Source organism: Balaenoptera borealis (genome assembly GCF_965194805.1).
Source record: "Balaenoptera borealis genome assembly, chromosome: 13".
NCBI lineage: Eukaryota > Metazoa > Chordata > Mammalia > Artiodactyla > Balaenopteridae > Balaenoptera > Balaenoptera borealis.
This window is the reverse complement of record NC_138870.1, coordinates 94,904,140-94,925,834: the sequence shown is the minus strand read 5'-3', so window position 1 is coordinate 94,925,834 and position 21,695 is coordinate 94,904,140. Positions and strand designations below refer to the sequence as shown.

At 51.3% G+C, this 21,695-nt stretch overlaps 1 protein-coding gene across 2 annotated transcripts; it reads left to right on the top strand.

The window, feature by feature from the left end:
- The first annotated feature begins 1,740 nt into the window (after positions 1-1,740).
- Positions 1,741-20,825, top strand: IFT27 (intraflagellar transport 27). 2 transcript variants are annotated; one of them, XM_082350377.1, is made up of 7 exons: positions 1,741-2,181; positions 9,046-9,125; positions 9,463-9,522; positions 11,156-11,215; positions 13,219-13,336; positions 14,252-14,361; positions 20,589-20,825. In XM_082350377.1, exons 1-7 carry the CDS (start codon positions 2,148-2,150, stop codon positions 20,685-20,687), a joined length of 561 nt encoding a protein of 186 aa, XP_082206503.1. In that variant the 5' UTR covers positions 1,741-2,147; the 3' UTR covers positions 20,688-20,825. The 2 variants fall into 2 exon arrangements, with proteins under 2 accessions (XP_082206503.1, XP_082206502.1); XM_082350376.1 differs by lacking the exon at positions 1,741-2,181 and adding an exon at positions 3,562-3,716.
- Positions 20,826-21,695: the final 870 nt, after the last annotated feature.

Below are 21,695 nucleotides of genomic sequence, written 5' to 3'. Positions count from 1 at the left end.
GCCCTTGGGATGGTGGAAGGGGGTGGTAGAGTTCATCGTATGGGGTTTACCACCTCTCTGGGAAGATCCAAAATGCTCTTACAATGGTGCTGACCAAAATCGTTCACAGGAGCAGCAAGGAAAGGGTCAGGGCAGATGTGGTGCCGAGGAGGACAGCCCTAGGAGGGAGGTGCGATTATTACCACCCCCGCCCCTCGCAGATGAGGAAACTGAGGCTCCCAGATCTCAGCATCTGAGCCCCACGGAGCTGCCTCAGGAGGGTGACTCACTCAAGAGGTCCTTTAAGGGATTAACAGGACAGCATGGAGGCGAAGGCAGGAAGACCAGGCAGAGGCTTCGTGACTCACCGAGGCCTGGGGTGTCTGAGACAGACTTGCCCGATGTCTCCAAAGAAGACAAGTAGGTAAGGGAAATGCAGGAGACAGGTCTTAACCACACCACCAGGAATGACTGCCAAGGAAAGAAAATTCCAGACAACTCGCATTGTTTTACTCCCCATTCAAGGCTGAAGCATTCACAGCGATTTACAGAGCGTGTGTGTGTTCATTGCCCTACACAAGGCCGGTAGCCAAATGAAAGGCATGTGATGGCGAATCCTGGGGGCAGGCGTCTTACCTGAGGGGCTGCTCTTCCCTTTCAGCACCAGCCATCCCAGGGGAACCAGCGGGAGTGAGAAGAGGGGTGCATGCATCTGGCCAACATATGACGGTGATGATAAACCCAATCTGTCCAGATAAATCTCTTCTCATTCATCCATTCGTCACCGTTGAGCACCAGCTATGTCCCAGGCACCTACAGATGTTCTCTCTTCTAAGCCTCAGGACAACCCCAGAAGGTGGGTTCCACTAGCCCCTTTTAAAAATGAGGAAACAAGCTCAGGAGTGAGGCGACTTGCCCAGGTCAGGAAGACAGCAGTGACTGCAGACTGGGGTTCCTGACCGCCAGCAAGAGGGGCCTCCCCGGAAAGTCCACAGATATCTCCGGAGCCTCCCTGTGGGATGGGAAGTGTCCTGGAGGCTCGCTTTCATTCCGTATGTGGTATGTGATACATTGTCCATTTTACAAGAGGGGCTGGACTCAGAGGAAAGTACAGCCTCCAATTCCTGAGTCCAACGGCTCCTCCACATCCTTCACTTGTCCTTGTTCCACAGACATCACTTTTAACACTTTCATATTTTACATTTTAAAGCGCATAATATCCCTGGGCTTTAAAAATCAGATTCGCCTGCGAGATTGATGCACCTTACGGCCGCGCTCCCCGGAATCTGGGACTTGGGGGAGCGACAAGAACCTCGGCGAAGTCAAACCAGCTCAAAGCTCCGCCTGGGGAACGGCACCTTGTCCACGGGGCAGGCGCTGCTCCAGCCTCCCGCGCTCCCAACCGGCCCACTTCGTGGGCGAACCCACCTCCAGAAGGGCGGGAGGATACGGCGAGTCCCCCTTCCTCCCGAAGATGGGCCAAGCCAGTCTCTGACCAATCAGAAAGCTTCTTTTATCACCGCTTCTGGATACACGATGTTGGAACTGCTTTTCCTGAACTTTCAGGCTGTGCGGGGGCGGGAGGCAGAGATGATTGACATCTCCTACAACTATTAGTCAAGCGAGATAAGCTTGAAGAGCAGATACTACTACGAATTATCCGGCGAGGAAATGTTGTTAGCCACGCCCCCTCCTCCCACTGGTCTCCGTGAGCCTTCGGGGGTGGGAGCTTTTGATGGCAGCCAATCGACGGTCAACGAGGAGGAGGACGACGATGAGGAGGCGGGGCAGGCGGGGTATGGTTTCCTGGAGAGCGCATCTGTCTCCGTGCTTGCGGCCGGAGGGTTGCTGGGTCACTATTCCCGGACCGCACTGCCAGGGGCTGGGCCGAGTACGAGAGCCGCATCGCCTCGCTGGCACCTTCCAGGCTGCCTTCTGAGGCCTTGAACCTGGCCCCATCTGGCGCTCCTGTTCGCCCCGCTGCGACCCTAGCGCCCGATATCCTCCCCGCGGACCGTCCGGAGGGTCCAGGCCCCATTGTCCTTGTCCCCACCGCGGCCACAGGCCCCTTGAGCGCTAGCCCTCCCCACTCCCCTTCCCAGGCAGGGCCACCAACGCCTCCAGCAGCTGCTCTTCTCCTGTCTGGTCCGTGGAGGTGGTTGGTTACCATGGTGAAGCTGGCAGCCAAATGTATCCTGGCAGGTGAGTCTGAAAACTTGCGGGTAAGTACAGTCTCCGGAGTGCAGAGACTTCATAAATTGTCGAGAGCTTTTGTTCACGTAAATTGTCTACCCTCTTTCCCTTTCTCTCTCGCAAAGGCGAGTTAATGCAATTACTGATAGAGTAAATTTCATTAGGCGTGGAAGAATTATCTTCCAGAGCACATTTGTAGCTCCAGGTGGTTTCCTTCACTCCCTGTCATACCTGAGACCACCGTCACCAATTAGAGCTGTACTCGGGAGGAGTAGACTCGTTAAAAAAATCAGGCTAAGCACACCATAAGTGCTTCAACTAAACCAGGTGCTGCACCCCAAAGTTAGGCATCAGTGACTTTGGTGGTCTTTACTTATGGGATTTTTTTCCTGACCCCAATCTTATGCAAACAGGGATAGGAGACAGTAATGTACAGTTGACCAGAGTTTGCAAAAAGCTATGTGTGTTGACTTTAAGACCCAAAGTTACAGTGCTGCCTCATGGTCAGGAGGACATAAATGTTGAATCCCCCAAAAGTGGGAATCTTTGTTTTGCTGACTGATACATCCCAAGCACCCAGAACATACATGTAGAACATAGTAAGTACTCAATAAATATTTGTAGAACGAATGCCTATGTGGCATGCACATTTGCGGTGTTCCTGCTCATTTAGAAAAACATTTGCCTGGATTATGGACCTGGGACCACAGAGCACAGATGTACTTTCCTGAGTCCTTACTGCTTGTCAGGCACGTGCATTTCATTTAATCCTGTCACAGTAGGTAGCACCCTGGGGTAAGTGCCGGATGGTTCTGACTTTACCGAGGCACTGAGGTGAAGTCTCTTGCCCAACGTCACCCCCTAGCGAAGGAAGGTCATAGGCAGGATTTCAACCCTGAGATTGGCCTAAAATTCCTAACTTCCTACCTCCAAAATTCTTAACTTGTGTCACTGTTGAAACCTGTGACCTTTCCGGGTTTATCTGACCAGTTCAGGAAAGAAGCAGTGAGAAATTATGCAGAGGAAAAAGAGATCCCTTTTTTTGATTCCTCTCTTCCAGACCGAAAAGGATGGTATTTTTAATGACTTTTCCAATTTGGAAATAAAAGGGTCACACAGAAAGATGACTGACCATAGTCAATCAGATCATACTGAGCAAAAGAAATTAATGGTTCTCCAGAGCAGTCTCTAGTTTCCAGAGCACCAGTGGGGGCAGTATTGTGTCACAAAATTAATTCTGCTGTTCCTCAGATTGGCTGTGTCCTCTTGGACAAAGCACTTCTCTGAGCCTCAGTTTCCTCATGGATAAGGTGGGATCGTTTTTTTCTGAAGTTAGATTTTTTTTTTCTAAATGGGCCTCTCTCTCTGACTGTTCTTTCTCCTATTTCTTTTTTAAATCAACTCCCACCACGAGGCTAACTTACTGAGCACCGTCTGTGTGTCAGCACTGTGCTAGACCCTCACCACGGGTCATCTCAACAACCCTATGTGGTCAGGATTATTGTCATTCTCCTCTACAGATGGAGCAGCTGAGACCCAGAGAGGTAAGGACACTTGCCCTGGGTCACACAGCTGGATTTGGCTGAGCTGGGATCTGGATCCAGGTGATCTGATTTCCAGGGCTTTGTTTTTAGCCCCACACTGTACCATCCTCAGGCCTCAACTCGAGACTCCTTGCCCTTCTTTATACCCACACCCTCAGGTACTAGTTTTACCTGATTTCATCCACTGCCTGGGAAGTCATTCCTGAGCTCCAACCTAGCCCTCAATCTGAAGCCTCCTTTTGAGGCCTCAAGGGTATCTGTCTCCTCTTGGAAGTTTTCAGGGGCCAAAAGACCTCAGCAGAGTGAATCACTGCACACAGCCCTACCTCCACCACCCATCAAAACCTCGTTCTTCACCCCACCCTCACCACACAGGCCCCCTCACGGGCCAACTCTTTACAAACACCACATTTTTTAAAATATATATTTAATTTATTTATTTGGTTGTGCCAGGTCTTAGTGGCAGCAGGTGTGCTCCTTAGTTGCGGCTTGTGGGCTCCTCAGTTGCGGCACGTGTGCTCCTTAGTTGTGGATCACCGGCTCCTTAGTTGTGGCATGCGAATTCTTGGTTGCGGCATGCATGTGGCATCTAGTTCCCTGACCAGGGATCGAACCCCGGCCCCCTGCATTGGGAGCGCAAGTCGTAACCGCTGCGCCATCAGGGAAGTCCCCCGACTGTTTAAAATGGAGTCAATCTGCCTTTTTTCTCTCACGTAACTAGTCACCGAGGGACCTGATAATTCAAGTGCTTATTCAGTCCACATATTTATTGAGCACCTACTATGTGTGAGTCACCACGCAAGGTGCACTGGGAGTACAAGGGTGAACCTGGCCAGCCCCCGCACTCAAGGAAGTGCTGAGTTGTGCATAATAGCTTATAACGCAAGAAACAGGAATCAAATGCCCTTTGATCCCAGAGAAATACCTCAAGTTACAGCTGCTAATTGTTCTGATTCAGATGGAGAGAAAACAACACTTAACATTTATCTATATTTTATGTGCTTGCAAATCACGTAAATATTACTTAATATATATCAGGCACTGTACATGTTAACTCATTAAATCCTCATAACAATTCTATGAGATAGAAGCTGTTATCCCCATCTTGTAGATGTGGCAACTGAGGCCCAGAGAGATTACTGACCCAAGGTCATACAGCTCGTAAGCGATGGAGCTGTAGTCTGTGCCCTGAGTACTTACTGCCTCTTGACATACATGGGGATGATAGACCTGACTCCCTGGAGGGCCGCTCTGACGTCAAGTCTCGTGCCACCAGCAGTGAGCTGCACTAGCCACGCAGGTAAAGACAAAGGAGCGAGAAACGACCTTCAGAGGCTGGGCAGGAAGGACATGTTTGAGCTTTGCCTGGCAGAGACTGAGCAGGATTAGGATTTGGATTAGGGTGACCTGAAAGGAGGTTATCTTTGAGGAATTTTCGGGGATCAAGAGAATAGGACTGTAGAGCCCAGATTTTGTGTAAGGGATAGTCAGAGACAGAGTTGGAAGGTGGGGAGGGGTGTACAGCGGGAAGAATCCTTTGACAGGCTCTGTGTGAGAGCGTCACCGGAGGAAAGCACTGTTTTATGAAGATCTGTCTGTTGATGCCAAGCTCAGGGTGGGTTAGAGCAGAGAGAAAAACAAAAAGGAGATAGGGCCAGTTGGGAAGTGTTTTCAGTCCAGACCTAGTCAAGAAAACAGAAAATACATTAGGCATTTCAACAGAGAGAGTTTAGTATATGGAATTGGTTCAGCGTGCGTCAGAGAACTGAAAAAGCCAGAAGACAACATTGTGATGACACAGAATTGGTGGGTGGATGTCAAGGTTGTCAGACGCTTGAAGAAGAACCTCCCCCAACCCTGAGCTGGGATCCAGACCTCTGAGGAGGGGGCACTGCCTGGCTGGGGTGGTACCCAGTGTGTGATGCCAGCACGTGCCACCCATCACTAGGACCCATTGCCCACTGGCCAGGAGCTCAGCCCTATGTTTAGGGTGAGAAACCGCCAAACCAATTCCAGACCATCCTGAGGGTCTGTGTCTTAAGACCACTCCTGGTACCAAGTGCTACATGAGTCAGGGTCCAGACAAAAAGCTGAAACTACATAGGTATCTCGACAGTGAGGATTTAGTTTGGAGTGTTCATTAAACAGGTACTGGAGGACTGGAAAGACAAAAGGGGACGGTAAGGCAGCACAGAGAGTAACTTCAGGAAGGAGCCTCCTCCCAGGGCTGCGGGGCAAGAGGGAAGAGGGCAGGTTGTCAGAACCTCGAAGCGCAGAAGGGTGCTGGGAGCTGAGCTGCAGATCTCTGAGAAGGGGACGCTGCCCACTGACGCTGGTGTCTCTGAGGGGGCATACTCAGGCTGGTCCAGAAGTGCAAAAACACAAAACAAAACACAGTTGGAGGCAGCGACTAACCTTTGCTGCTGGGTGAAGGCCATCACTAGGATTACACTAAGAGAAACAGCAAGCAAAGGGGAAGGAGCAAATCCCACCCCCCCGCCTGCCCCCAGCCCTCCCGTCTTGCTCTTGAATTCACATTGGCAAAGCCTGACGGGAAATCCCTGGCAAAAGAGAAACATGTGCAGAGTCCCAGCTCCAGCATCACAAGGCAGAGCATGGATGGGTGGGTTTGGGGCTGAGACAGGAGCCCAGGTTGAAGTTTGAGGTAACTAGGGCAGTGTTGGTCATGACAGCAAAGGAAATGCGGGCTGGAGACACAGAAGATGATGTAAGGAATGAAGAGGAGGCTGACTGGCCTTGGGAGGAAGGAGGAGGAGCCTTCAGAGGTGACCGTGGGTGAAGTCTGGGGACATCAAGAGTGGTGAAGAGAACAAGTAAGATAAATGGGCGGGACTACTCAGGACCCAGCCTGGCTGTAGGCACTGAGATCGCGTGAAGGCCTGACATTCCAGTGGAAACACCCACAGGGTGTTGGAAACACAAAGCTTGGGAGAGGGATCCTGGCGCGAGAAGTGACAGTCAAGGTAACGAGAGTAAGTGGGACCGAGTAGATGGGAACAGAGGACCAAGGACAGGCCCACTGGAGTGTCCACATTTGGGAGGCAGGCAGAGCGGCAGGAGGACCAGGCCGGTGCGGGGTCACCGGGGCCAGAGGGCTGCCGGGGGCGGGGTCCTGCTTCAAACCGATTCATCCTTCAGAGACATTGAGGAGCGTGAGAACTGAGGAAAAACCACTGGACTTGGCAATTACGAGGTCACAGGTGACCTTGCATCGTGCCTTTGCAGATGGCACCCTCTCCATCAAGCAGTGCACCCACCCCCCGCCGTCACCCCTGGGCTCAGCCTCCTCCAGGGAAGTCCTCCCCGCTGATGAAACCCCTCATCAGCTTCTCTCCTCCCTGCACCCTCAGACGCCTTGATTCTCAGCTTGTACTATTTGAATTTGCACTTGTCATTCTGTTGCCCTGCAAATGTGTTTATCAGTGGTCTCCCCTTCCTGGGCTCACTCGGATCCCTCCTCAGCCGACACAGGAGGTTTTCCAGAAGTGTGGGTGACTCTGACTGACAGTCGGAAGCAAGAGTTATGAAATTAACCAGAACAAATCTGTGGGGAATTTCACAAGCGGGAAGAGCCAATTTCCAACTGGATTCAGAAGCAAAATTGAAGTCGGGAGGGTGGATGCAGTCATTGCACCAGATGTGCCCTGTTTGCCCTGAGATGGGTGGGTACCCAGTGAAAGTCCAGCCCACGGTCGTCTCCCCCGGTGTCCCGGAAGGCTGCGGGGATGAGGAACTGCAGGGACAGTGTTAGAAATGGGTCAGATGGGTCCCTGAGCTCTAGGAGAGGAATGGGATCTGGCGGAGAGAGGGCGATGTTGGAATCCTAGGCAGGTTACCCAGCTTCTCTGAGCCTCAGTATCTTCATCTGTCAAATGAGGTTAATGATAGTCCCCGGCGGGGGGTGGAGGCTGGGAAGGAGCGAATGAGATTGTATGAATGGGTCCATGACAGAGGCTCAACCCATGTTGGTTCCCTTCTAAGAAGTGGTGGCAAATAGAAAAGCAAGACCTGACTAGCCCACTCAGACCTGGAGGAGTTAACGTGAAATGAAATGCCACGAGTAGGCAAATAATTGTCTCACAAGAGAAAATTATAGGTGAGAAGAGTCAAAACTGAAAAGTGAACAGAGCGGCAGGCTATCAAGGAGTCAAGTAAAGAGGCAAGTTGAAGCTGCCTGTAAAACGGGGTGAAGGTGAGACGATTACATCAAGGGTTGCAAGGCAGGAGGATGTGAGCGTGGTGATTTTGCTGAGGATCAAGGGTGTGAGAAAGCAGCAGACAGGTGTTCTGCCAGGGTGCTGGGTGATGGAGGGAGAATCAGTGTGAGACTCTCAAGGTGGAAAAGGTCTTGCAGATGAACACAGTGTGGTATCAAAGGAAGCCACGCAGAGCCACCGGTGGGGACGTGGGGAGGGTGCAGGAGAATTAAGGATGGGCACGGAGAGCCTCCAGCACCCTTGGGGGCCCGGGAGGAACTCCAGAATAAATTGCCCCTGATCACCTTGTGAAAGGTCCGGGTCTCAGACTTGAAACTGTGACATAGATCTTTAGTTTCCAGGTACCAGTTTATGGGGCTCTCCACTAACAAAGGAAAGCCGAGGAGATGGAGCCGGTAGGTATGAGACGGGCTTAGAGGAAACAGTGGCTGTTGCCGATCGACTTACAGGAGAGGCCCTGGGAAGATGGGCCCGCAGTGGTCGCAGGTGGGTTACCAGGAAGTGGAGGTGGAAAATGTCACTTGGAAATGGGCTTCAGGATGGTAAATGTAGCCCCTGACTTTTTGTTTCTCATAAATGTAGAAACCCACCCAACTCTCACCCTCTCCCCCCCACCCCAGAAAAGTATGCAGGAGTCTCAGGATGGACGCTCTAAACTCAAAGTGGTTCCATTAGAGAGCTGAACCTGTAAGTCTGTACCTGGTCACACTTCCTTACCTTCAAAACTTCAAAGTAATTTCAAGTTTGAAAGGGACAGGTTTTCCCCATCGGGTGTGTTTCAGTGGAAGAGTGTCAGTTCTATTTCCAGTGCTCAGAAGCCCTCCTTCAGCTCTGTTACCTTCTGGGTGGGTTTCTGTAGATGAAAGGATTAGCCCAGAAGAAAAGAGACTGGCCGTCATGGGTTTGGAAGATGGGTCTCACAGACCCGCTGCCCTGCCAGCGACCCCGGAGCAAGTTCTCATGAGAATCAAGCACCTTTTCCCTGAGAACTCATTGAAGGTTTTCGGTTTCTAGACCAGCGTTCTGTAGTGGGAGAGCCTCCAGTCAGCTTAGGATGAAAGCGGTGTGTTTCTTCTACTCTGACCTCACAGGAGACCCAACCGTGGGCAAGACCGCCCTGGCCCAGATCTTCCGCAGCGACGGAGCCCATTTCCAGAAGAACTACACCCTGGTGAGATGTGGGCGTCGCAGGTCTGGCGGAGGCTTAAAGACAAGTGATCAGATAACCCTGGGGCAGTGACTTTCCAAATGTCCTTAAGAAGCCCTAAGAGGCCTGACCGTATGGCCACGGGGCACGGGGCAGTGTGTGGAGCAGCCTGGCGGTGGTCGGCTGGTCACCGTGTACAGCTCGCTCGTGGGCAGGGGGTTGGACGAGACTAGGGCCTCTCTGACTTCCACACCAGAAGTGAGTCCAGAGCACAGACACTTGAGCCGGGGACATGCGTCCCCTTGGGATCCCGCGTCCCCTTGGGACCCCTGACGTGCGTGTTCTCCCTTTTCCTCCACAGACAACAGGGGTGGATCTGGTGGTGAAGACGGTGCCAGTCCCTGACACAGGGGACAGTGTGGTGAGTGGTGCCCTCGCCCCAAGGGGGCTCAGTGCTGCCCCAGCTGCACCCGAGGGCTCCGTGGTCACTGTCATCCTCCCTGGGAGAGAGGCAGTGCTGTCACCGGGGGGGACAGCGATTTCCTCAGTTCTTACCTTCTCAAGGGAAAGATTTCAGTCGAGAGATGTAGAACGGTTTTAAGTACTAAGAGTTTTCTTAAGCAGAGCAAGAGTACACTCCCAAGAAAGAATGAGAGTGGACTGTCTGGAAACCAGAAGCAGCCCGCAGTGGGGTAGGGCTGGGCTTTTTAGAGTGGTGGTCCCTCCCTGTGTCCTGCGTCATTTGACTGACAAGTTGATTGACAGCTTTAGGTTCTGTAACGTTTCTCCTAGTGCACAGGCGCTTGCGCACGAGCACCCAAACCGCAATGCTAATGTATTACAAATACGGCATAATGAACCCCAGGTTACCTTGAGACACCTTTTAGGTGTTGGTGCACCTGCAACGACCTGTGCTGGTGGGTTTATCCTGCTTGGTCCTGATAAGGCTGGTGGTCCTTGACTAGAAGAGGGAGGGTCTCTGGGTGGGTTCTGATCACTAGTGTCCAGGTTGGGGAGGGAAAGATGACCCCGTCCAGGATGGGGCGAGACCCACTCATGTCTGACTAGCTGCCTAAAAGTGCCAGGACTTGGCCTAGACTTGTCTGAGCATTCAGGAACAGGCTGGGGGGGACACGGGAAGCATTGTATGGAAGGGATGAGGAAGAGGAAGTGAGGAAGACAGGGCTCTGAGTCTTACCCTCAGAACTTACCGAATATTGAGGTTCCTAACCTGGGTCCCTCTGTGGGAAGCCTCGACCCTTGAAATTGAATTGCAAGATGCTAGGTTTGCATGTGCTTTTCTGGAGAGAAGGCTTAAGAATTGCTAGATTCTTAAAGAGGTCCATGAGCAAAAAGCAGTTTTAAGTACCCCAGATACAATGAGAAGGGATAAGATGAATGCACCAACAACCAATGTGCAAAGCAAAGAAGGTTGCTGACCTTCAGGCAGCGTGTGCCAGAGGCCAGAGCCAGCGGGAAGTTAACGGGGAAATTAGGGGAGACTTCCTGGAATGGCAGCATTGGGGAGGGGCTCTCACCTGGGCCGGTGAAGGTTCGGACACGGGCAGGAAGGGTCGCCCTGCGTCCTCTGCTAGAATCACACCTCAGCCATCCAGAACCATGACAGACTGTCCTAATTTAAATGCCTTCCCCAGGCCTCCTCGGTGACCTCCTTTAAAAAGGATCGTTTCAAGATTTGAAAATCAATTTGGTTAACAAAGTGCAGAATGACCTTTTGGAAAACAGAGCACTTGTCAGCCTGTCTAGCATTCTGTTCTGCCAGGTGGGAAGTCAGCTTGTTCCTGGTATTTTTGCACTCGGGGTTAGGAGAGGTGAGATGCCGCCCAGAAAGAGCCAGTTGGGGTGGAAAACCATGGTACTTGAGCTCGTTCCTCCTCCCGCCGTCTTCCTCGTGCCTTGGGCAAAAGACAAATGTGTGGGCACGTGCGCATGCGTGTGTCACCCTGAAGGTGCGCTGGGAGTCCTATCGGGGATTTGCAGCCAAGGGTTTCCCCATGTGTAGGCTTTCCTGGGACCTGTCTTTCTGATTCCAGGAACTCTTCATTCTTGACTCGGCCGGCAAGGAGCTGTTTTCTGAAATGCTGGATAAATTGGCAAGTAGCATTCAGTCTTTTTCCTAACTATCACCACCACCTCCCGCCAAAGGTTTGCCCCTTAGCGATGCCCTCACAGAAATTTCACTTCACTGCAGCCGCCAGGAGAAGCTACCATGGCAACATCCTGTAAGGGGCATTCCTCCCAGCCTTGGGGTTTGTGACCCCTTGGCAGGTAGGAGCAGCTCTTGCATGTGATTCATGATTGCTTCCCCCCAGCCCTGGAATGGCTGGCTCCCAATGCGCCAGAGCTCAGCACCTCGGTCCTCGCAGCCCCCCACTCCGGGGCCTCCCTTCTCTGGAGTAACCCCCTCCTGGGGGTGTGCTTTCAGCCCTCCTCCACCTCCTGGGTCTGGAGCAAAGATTTCCTTCCCCACTAGGGGGTGCCCTAGAGGCCCCACAGTGAGGCTCACCTTCCCAGCCCACCCCCTGGTCCCACCTAGGTTTGCTCTGGGACCTGTCCCTGCTGCCGCCCCAGGCTCATCCAGCCCGCCCAGCCTTCCTCTTAGGATCCAGCTTGCTGTACCTTCCAAGGTAACGGTTCCGCTAATGTGGGCCAGTGAGCTACTTAGAAGGTTTGAGATCTCCAGAGCCCTCCCCTGCCTTTCCAAGAACAGCTACATTTTAATAGAAACTGTTTGCTGCCACCCTTTTTTTTCCGCCTAAGAGAAATAGATCTAATGATGGTAATTTCACACAGGGCTGGCCTCACGCATCAATTCTTGGTGTTTTGCCACGCGGCTCCCATGTACACTGTCCGACGCTGCCCAGTGGAGGAGATGATGTGTCTGGACAAGTCAGGGTCACACGCTGCCCATGCTGGGTCCCCTCACTGGGGCCTGGAGGAAGGAGGTCTCTCCTGCATGTGCACAGGGGTGGTCAGTGTGACTGTAGCTAGGGCTCTTTAGTCTGTGGAGTGAAGGTGTGAAGGGATCATCAATTTAGTCCAAGCTCCTCCCATCCTGGACACCTCCAGGAGGGCAGCCAGGGTTGCCTTAGGGGCAGGAGGGTGAGGCCTCCAGAGCCAATCCTGGGCTGACCTTCCAAGGACAGCTGGAGGGAAAAGGATTCTCCCTCACACCCTGGGAGGTGACAACACCCCAGAAATGAACCAGGCTCTAATTGTGCAGGATGGGGGTCCCCAGAGACCAGGGCAACGCCAAGAGTCACACGCACCAGGACTAGCCTCACAGCCGAAGCAGGGCTGCCCCACGGCCCCGTGCCAGGCAGCAGGATGGCCCAGGACTCAGCAGCCCCTGAAGGTGCCAGCCCCCGAGAGCATAGCCCTGGTTCTTAATTGGGACAGCGAACCCTGTCCAGTTGCTGGTCTGGTTTGGATTAGGGCTGATACACTGCAGGAGAAGCAGAAAGTGCCCTTTGCCTTTTGAAAAGCCGGCCCTTATTAGGAAAATGTAAGCAAACCAGCTTCCAGTGAGTGGCTAATGAAAAAAGGATGCTCTTTCAGGCCTGCAAAGCAGAAAAGCATATCACCTTGCATAATAGTGGGCCCTCTATAAGAATGAGTAGAAGAATGAGTTAATGGAACCGGGGCAGGCAAAGCGTTTCTGGGTAGAGAAAAGCTTCAGCCCCACCCTGGTGTTTAAAGCCTGTGTGACCTGGGCAAGTCAGTTACCCTCTCTGAACTCAGTTTCTTCAGCTACACAGTAGGGATCTTCAGACCAGCCCTGCAACGTTGGGAGGTTTCATGATGATGCACAGAAAACGCCCAGCAGAGAGCCTGGCACGGATGCGAGCTCTCGCCCTCGCCGTCACCATCCCGGGCCTAGGCCTTCCCCGCCGCTTCGCCCAGCCCTCCCATTCATTCCTGTGGGTGAATCGTTTTCTTCTGTGGATGTGGCTCGGTTTTCTGATTCACATCCCCTTTAGAATTTTTCACTTCCCTCTGCCCACGTGTCCCTTCCCTTAGAAGGCCACATTTCCTCCCAGTCTAGAAGTCACTTTCGCTGTCAGTGACATGTCCCCATCCTGTCCCCTTTGCACAGTGGGAGAGTCCCAACCTCTTGTGTCTCGTCTACGACGTGACCAACGAGCAGTCCTTCACCAACTGCAGCAAGTGGCTGGAGAAGGCTCGGTCACAGATTCCAGGCGCCACCCTCCCAGGTACGAGCTGCAGGCATCCGGGGTTTCCAGCAGCACCTCTGACCTTCAAGTTCAGGAGCACAAGGTCACTGCAGAAATGGCTGTGGGTGCAGAAACAGGGTGCCCTGGTCTTTGAGTGTGATGGTCTGGACTGTACCCTGGCTCTGCCTCAGCAACCACGGAAACCTCAGTGAGTGGCCCCACCTCTGTGAGTCTGTAAAATGGGCCTGCTGACGCCCCCCCTGGCAGGGTTATGGGGTGACTCAAGATAATAAGGGGGAAGGTGCTGTGATAGGAATATGAGTTGTTATTTCCGGGAAGCTAACCCCAGGGAAGCAATCCTCATTTTCTCCTATATGTGGGGCACCAGTAAACATGCAAGGCCCGTTTTCACTTCTGAATGCTCTCAATCAGTTTATTTTTCATCCCTATGTGAGATCAACAAATTCTCCTCATTAGAGACCAGGGAAAGCGATCTCCAGAGACAGGCTCAAAAATTAGCCGCAGCGGATGCAGCTGGCAACAGAACCAAATTACCTCTGAATCCCTGACTCTGAGCGCAGCCCTCAGATTAGTGTTAATGACCGTTTTGAAAGTTTGCTCCATGTGCTAGGAATAATTGCAAATGCTCACATCAGCTTGGTCCTCGCCTTCACGGTTTGCAGCCTTAGGGAGAGGAGGCGGACAGGTACCCGGGAGGTCTAGCAGAGGGGCTGAGCGAAAGCTGCAGGTGCAAAGCGCCGGCCTCCCGCTCTGCTGCGGCCCTCGGGGGCCGGTGCAGGGTCTCCGGTCGTGCTCATCACCTCGGATCAGGGAGCCTCTCTCAGATGAGGTTTTACACACCTCAAAATTAGGCTGCTTGCTCTTTTATCTCTCCAGCTGTCCTCCCAGACGGCCACGGTTAAATGCGATGCTCCGATTGTTTCTCTCGAGTAGGTGTGCTGGTGGGGAACAAGACAGACCTGGCCAGCAGGCGAGTGGTGGAGTCGGCCCAGACCCGGGCATGGGCACTGGGCCAAGGCCTGGAATGTTTTGAAACATCCGTGGTAAGTATTTCCGGCTGCACCGTAGCCAAGTCTGGAGCGGACCTCGGCTGGAAGCGGTTTTTCACATGACCTCACATGCATCGAGTTGTTAGTCCACCATATGCAGAGCCTAATTTGGAGCTGATGTTTACATCCTTAGCCCAAGACCTCTTCTCAGCATAGCAAGAGTCACTCGTGTGTTACAAAGAAGCAGGCTGGCTGGCTGGCCAGCCCTGGGAAAAGCTGGATCTCAATTAGTAAGAAACACAAAAGTGTATTGTGTTCAGTTACAGTGATACTTGATGTTGGCATGAGACATCATGGGTTACTGTGTTGTTGGCACATTATTTCATAGACTCTTAAAATCAGCCCCATGATCCAGGAGCTGGCCCCCACTCCCCACTTTGTGTTGGGGTGAAGTGACCGGCCCGTGAGTCACGTTGACTCACGCAGGGTTGAGCGAGTCACGTTGACTCACAAAGGGTTGAGCCAGGACTAGGATCCCTGACTTCTGGTTCCCCTCCGTGCTCCCTGCCCCCACCTTGCCGCAGCCCCAGGGTGACGCCAGGCCACGGAGTGTCCTCTGGTATATTCAGCAAGAGCCCTTGGGAAGGGGGGCGGTCAGAGGGATTTGTTCCCGGCCCCTTCAGTACCCGATAAGCATGATTTGGGCATGTTCACAGTATTGTGGGAAGCTCCCTCCTATGTGGGGAGTTCTGAGGTCCCAGCCTCCCTGCAGCCAGGGTGCAGGCACGTGACCCAGGCTGCACCAATCAGACACACTCGTGTGCTACTATGGAAGGGGGTCAAGTGAAGACACCCCCCTGCAGGAGCCGCCCAGAAACACCCACTTCAGAGCCAGCAGGGACCAAGGTGCCAGCTGCAGTGCCCCTTCCTGGGGCTTCGGGGGAGACTTGCCATATCGGGCACAGCCTGAAACATCCATGGTGGTAACTTGGACTTCATTCCTGGCCTTGTGGCCTCTGGCCCCGACTGATTCCTTGGTCCTCCCAGAGAGTCAGTGGGCTAGTTAATAAATAGCCCTGAGGTCGCTTTCTACTCAAACTCTCCTTAAGCTACAGGCACTCTTGTTGTTGCATCTATGAAATTTGACAAATGCCGCTATTCAGTTGCTGTATGGATGTGAATTTCTTAAACCCCCTCAAAGCGGCATGCTTCCTTAGGGAAAGTAGCGAGTGCGGGCAGGTGCTCTGACCTCCGATGGTGAGGGCTGTGGGCCGCTTGGTGTGTTACGTAACCTGTTGGTGCCTCAGGTTCCTCACCTGTAAAGTGGGGATAGTAAAATATATCCCTCGTTGAGTAATAAATATGAGAATTAAGTCAGATGGTGAATATAAAAACACTTAGCACGAAGTCTAAGGCATAGTAAACGCTCAGTCAATGTTAGCTTTTTTAAATATAAATATTCCCTCTAGTAATCTCATTTATGCTATTATTACTGAGTAAATCCTTGTATTCCTAGATTGTGCAGAGATAAATGTCAGTTTTGCCTCTGGTCCAATGATCACAAATGCTAAATTAGTGAAGTTCCGATTAGCAGGCTTTTACTATATAGAGGGTTGCCCATCTTTTATGCAGGACGTCTTTGAGCAAAGCAGTAAGCTGTACCACCCACAGCAAACAGTATCTTCCTATTCCCTCCTCCTCCATTCACATTTATGAAGTTGCCTCCTTACCCCAATATCCCACGTTCCCTGGAACTCTTGACGGAACTCAGAAATTAACACCCACTCCCAACACTTCCATCACCAAAGGCTACTGGGCTGCATGTTTAAACTCTGGTCAGGAGTTTGCCGCTACACAATTGAAACGGGAGGGTATAAATGATGTCTGACGAGGCTGTAGTTAAGCACTTGGTATTAACTGTGCAAGTTAACTAGTCCCCCCCTGAGTTGATGCCAACAAAACACCACCGGCAGCTCGGTTAAGAAAGCTGTAATTAAAAAGGAGATATAACCAAATGCCATTTGAGACACAGCCAAGTCCTGACACCAAGCCCATCGCCTCCTCTCTTTCTAAATGCAGCCATAATTGTCCTGCAGACCTAAAGGAGATACCTGCATGGCGATTTGACTTGCTTTTGTCTTTATAATTCCATCCCCAGAACATACTCATTTTAAAACTGGAGGTTTTGTACCCTTTGACCACTTTCACCCATTTCTCCCGCCCCCGTCCCCACCGCCCCTGGCAACCACCAGTCTACTCTCTGTTTCTGAGTTTGTTTTTTGTTAGATTCCACACATAAGTGAGAACATAGCAATATTTGTCTTTCTCGGCTGGCTTATTTCACTTAACATAATACACTCAAGGTTCATCCACGTTGTCACAAGTGGCAGGATTTCCATCTTTTTTATGGCTGAATAGTATTCGTGTGTGTGTGTGTGTGTGTGTGTGTGTGTGTACCACATTGTCTTTATCCATTCATTCATCAGTGTACGCTTAGGTTGTTTCCATGTCTTGACTACTGTCATGACTATTCTCTTGGCAGTGAAGATGGGGATGCAGCTATCTCTCCAAGGAAGTGATTTCGTTTCCTTTGGTTACATACTCAGAAGTGGGATTGCTGGATCATATGGCAACTCTATTTTTAATTTTTGAGGAACCTCCATACTGTTTTCCATAGTGGCTGCACCAATTTTCATACCCACCAACAGTGCACGAGGGTTCCCTTTTCTCCACATCCTCACCAACACTTATCTCTTGTCTTGTTGATGATAGCCATCCTCACAGGTGTGAGGTGATATCTCATTGTGGTTGATTTGCATTTCCCTGATGGTTAATAATTATGAGTACCTTTTCATGTACTTGTTGGCCATTCGAATATCTTCTTTGTAAAAATATCTGTTATTCGTCCTTTGCCCATTTTTTAATCAGAGTGTTTGTGTTTTTGCTGTTGAGTTGTACAAATTCCTTGTATATTTTGGATATTAACCCCTTATCAGATGTGTGGTTTGCAAATATTTTCTCTCATTCTGCACGTTGCCTTTTCATTTTGTTGATGGTTTCCTTTGCTGTGCAGAAGCTTTCTGGTTGGTGTAGTCCCACTTACTGATTTATGCTTTTGTTGTCATATTCATAAAATTATTGCCAAAGCCACTGACAATGATCTTTTTCCCAATGTTTTCTTCTAGGAGTTTTTTTGGTTTCAGGTCTTAAGTTCAAGTCTTTAATCCGTTTTGAGTTAATTTCTGGCAGGTGTAAAATAGGGATCCAGTTTCATCCTTTTGCATGTGAATATCCAGTTTTCCCAGCACCATTTATTGAAGAGATTATCTTTTCTCCATTGAGTATTCCTGACTCCACTGTCAAATATTAGATGACCATATATGTGGGGCAATTATTTCTGGGCTCTCAATTCTGTTCCGTTGGTCTTTGTGTCTGTTTTTATGCCAGGTCCGTATTGTTTTGATTATTATAGCTTTGTAATAGGGTTTGAAATCAGGAAATGTGATGCCTCCAACTTTGTTCTTTTTCAGTATTACTTTAGCTATTCGAGGTCTTTGTGGTTTCTCTTTGACTTTCTAACACCCCTCAATATTTGGCATTTTCACACCAAAAAATTTAAGAGCATTTCTTTAAACAGCAGTTAAAAGTTTAAAATGCATTGTTTATTACTGCACGAAGTTGGACAGTATTAAATAAAAGCGAGTTCAGGAAAGATCCATAGGGATGGCTTCCCTTGCAGGAAGGTGAGGGGAAGGGAACTGATGTTTGTTGAGCACCTACTGTGTGCTAAGTGTCTTGCACACATTATCTATTTAGGCTTCCAACAGTCCTGCTGCTATCTGTATCTTACTGATGACAAACAGACTCAGAAAGACTGTGTTGCTTTCCCTGGTTGCCCAGCTAACGAGCAGTGGAACCAGAACTAGAACACAGGCCGGCCTGTCCAGCTTGATAACCTTCTAGAAGGGGCTCTGGCCTCCCACAGAGCCTACTTTGGGAGTCTCAGGGGCAGAATTCTAGGCCAGATTAAGCACTAGTCTGAGCCTGCTCTAAAGATTCTTCACGCAAAGCAGACCTACTCTACAGCTGTCAAACGATGTCAGCAAGATTATGATTCATCATTTAACAAAAGGATTCCTATCATTGGCAAGCCCTCCTAATGCATTTGGAAAATGGTTCTGTTTACATCTGCTATTTCAGGAGCACTCCATGTGTATAAAGAGACTTGCCTCCATTGAATTCCCTACTTTTTATGTTGCTTTCTCCGAAGATCTGGCTTTCAAGAGCTTTCAGATTCAGTTAGAAATCCTTGTGCATGTGCTTTGCAGGCCTCATTCTCTTCCCATTCAATGCTTAACTATACTTGCAACCGACGTAACGTTTTGCTATTTGACTTTGGTGTAGCCTAGGACGTTATGCTCTGTACAGTCAAAAGTGTCTTGCAAATATAACTGAGTTATTCCTCTTATGTCCTGCTGAAGAGTGACAGCCTTCCGGTCCTTGGCAGTCATGAGTTTAGTATAGACGCTCGTCTGGGCCACCAGCTGTCCTCTCATTTCTCAGCACCCTTTCAGCACTGCCACCTCTGGTTCTGCTCTTGGTGACTTGTCTCCTCCACTTTGGGGACAGGTAACTTTCTGCAGGAACTGGTTTCGTTTTGCGCGCTTCTGTCACCCCAGCTGGCAGAGTGAAAAGGCTGCTCTTCTCAAATTTGGGGCATCTGAATTCTAGATTGGGTTCTGTGTAAACCAGCTGGGCCACTGCACCCCTGGGCCCCGGACTGCTGTCTATAAAACAAAGGCACTGAGCTTGATGACTTCGTTCCATCGTTTGGTTTGGAAATCCTTCTGTTATGTTGGGGATATTTCATTACCTCTTATCAAGGCTGCACTTTTGCCACCAGCTACGGATTGTTTGAAAACAGGTTCTTGTGCATTCATAGTTTGAGCTACTGTCTTGAAAGTAGTGGGTGCTTTCTTCTGCCAACTTATTTCTTTAAAAAAATTTAAACTACCCATGGATGCACACATAGAGAGTGAGACACGATAGCTAAGTGGAGAGGGTACCATTTTCTTTCTCCCAGAGCCTGTCAGGCTCACCCTATAGGGCTGGTTCTTCCTACCAGATGAAGAAAATCTAGGGCAAGTTCCAGAACTTTTCTGATCTCTCTCAGATAATAAAAAAATCCTTTGGGCACCTTTAGTCACAAAATTATTCATTATTTCGCTTATTAAAATGCCCAGTCCTGAGTGAGTGACAAAATTCGTAAAGTCAGCGCCGCCTCCTGAGCCTGCTGTGGGAAGGAAGCAGGGCCAGGCTGCTGCATCTGTGTTTCTGGACCTGTGCTTCCCCACCAGCTCACTTCTGTTGGGACCTGCTGTGGCCCCCCTGGACTTGCCAGGTGTCAGAGATGCCCTCCCTGCCCCCATCAGGGGCGCTCTCTCACCTGCGGCTTCCACCTCACAGGTGACACCTCCTCAGGCTAGGACACCTCCTCACCCTTCCTGCGACCTCAATTCCGGGCCGTCCATTCTTGTTGGGACCCATCACCCTCCTGGAGGCTGTCCCCGCGGAGTCCCTTTAAGACAGCTCCAGGCTGGGCTTCCGCTGGGCCCGTTGCTGGTCCAGGGAAGCGTTGCTGCAGCCCCAGTTTGACAGAGGAGGCATTGCAGGCCATCCCCAGTGCGCCCTCTCCTGCTTGGCCATCCAGACAGCCAACCCCAGCCTCACCTTGATGCTTCCCAGGCTTGGGTCCAGCGCTGGCCTACGTCCCCAGGCTGCAGGCTTCCTCTTGGGACCCTCCCACTGACCTCAGGATGAGGGAGAAGCGCCCGCATCCCGGGGGAAGTGCCACAGCACTCCCCGACCTCCATCCTGTCTGGTCCTCCCTCCAGAGCGTGGAGGTCCTTGCCATCTGTTGTTTTGTTTTGACCTTTGGGGCCTCAGTCAAAACTAAGCGAGAAAGAGTCTCATTTTAACATCCTGTCACACACACAGTGCGAGTGGCTAAAAGTACAGGCTGTGCAGGAACAGGTCTAGGTTCAGACCCAGCTCCATCACGGGCAAGTGTGTGGCTTTCGGCACGTGACCTTAACCTCTCCACGTCTCAGTTTCCTTCTTGTAAAAGGGGAGGAACGGTAGTAGCTGCCCTGAGTGGTGGGAGTGCTGGGAAGGAGAAGTTGGGGCAGAGGGCGGAGCCCCTGGCAGGAGGGAAGAGCGGGCGATGCCAGCTCTCTGTGACAATCCTAAAACCAACCACCTTCTTCAATTTGTCTCTCCAGAAGGAGATGGAAAACTACGAAGCCCCCTTCCACTACCTGGCCAAGCAGTTTCACCACCTGTACCGGGAGAAGCTGGAGGTTTTCCAGGCGCTGGTGTGAGGGGCTGCCTGGACCATTCCCCGCGATGGAACCTGGCCGCGGGCTCCATCTCCTCAGAAGATGGGAGAAGATGGAGTTGCCTGGGCACTTCCAATCTATCGTGACAGCTTTAAATAAAACGAGGAGAAAAATGGAGAAGCAGCAGCTCATTCCATTCTTGGTCAGGGCAGCCCTGGTGCCATTTTACACTTTGGCTGCTGCTTCCAGAGCAGCCTCCAGTGGTGGGAGCTGGTGCTTGTGACGGTGGGTGTCCTGCCCTCCCCGAAGGACCTCCCTGCAAGAGCCCACCCCACAACTTGCCGTAGTTGAGGTGCTCAGCTTGGAATCTGCCACGTGGCCAGGGGGCTGATGGCCCTGTCCTTATTCTAGCACATTCAACTTTGCTGCCTGTCCCGCTGTCCACCGTGCTCCTCAGCCAGAGCTCCCTGGTGATGCCAGAGCCCCCTGGTGATGACTGCTGTCCCTGGCAAAAGCAGTGCCCTCTGCCGGCTGCCCTGGGTGCCTCTTCTTGATGAAGACGCAGCCCCTCCCAGCTGCCGGGAACCTTGAGCACCCAGGGAGCCAAGAACGAGGCCACTTTCCTTTAATGACCCTCCTTTCAGCAAGCCGGGAAGCAGTCATAATTCTTTGCACTGAGCTTGATTCTTTTCCATCCTGTCTCTGCTGCCAGTTTAATCTTCCTAAAACACCACTTTCATCATTTCACTCTCCTGATTAAACACCCATAGAAGTTCCTTATTGCCCCTTACATCAGGGCTGCGGGCCAAGGTCTGGCATTGAAGCTTGCCTCTGACTGTCACCCTCACCCGGGGGTCTCAGCTTCTTTCAGCTCCAGGGCCCCAGAGGGTCATCGCCCTCTTTCAGTCCCCCTCTTGGTGGGAGTGGGGGTGCTGTGCAGGGTGCTGGCTTTGGCGGTAGACAGATTCTGGGTCTGTCCCGGTGATAGCAGTCATAATGGAAATTAACTCTGGTTCCTGTTTATGACCTGCCATGTCTCTACATGAGCTG

Bases quoted from the DNA above. Each gene is read 5' to 3' on its own strand.
- IFT27 (XM_082350376.1), top strand. From the start codon at position 3,659: ATGTGGTCAGGATTATTGTCATTCTCCTCTACAGATGGAGCAGCTGAG. The intron at 3,717-9,045 runs GTAAGGACACTT...CTGACCTCACAG, and splicing joins AGCAGCTGAGACCCAGAGAG to GAGACCCAACCGTGGGCAAG. The intron at 14,362-20,588 runs GTAAGTATTTCC...TTGTCTCTCCAG, and splicing joins AATGTTTTGAAACATCCGTG to AAGGAGATGGAAAACTACGA.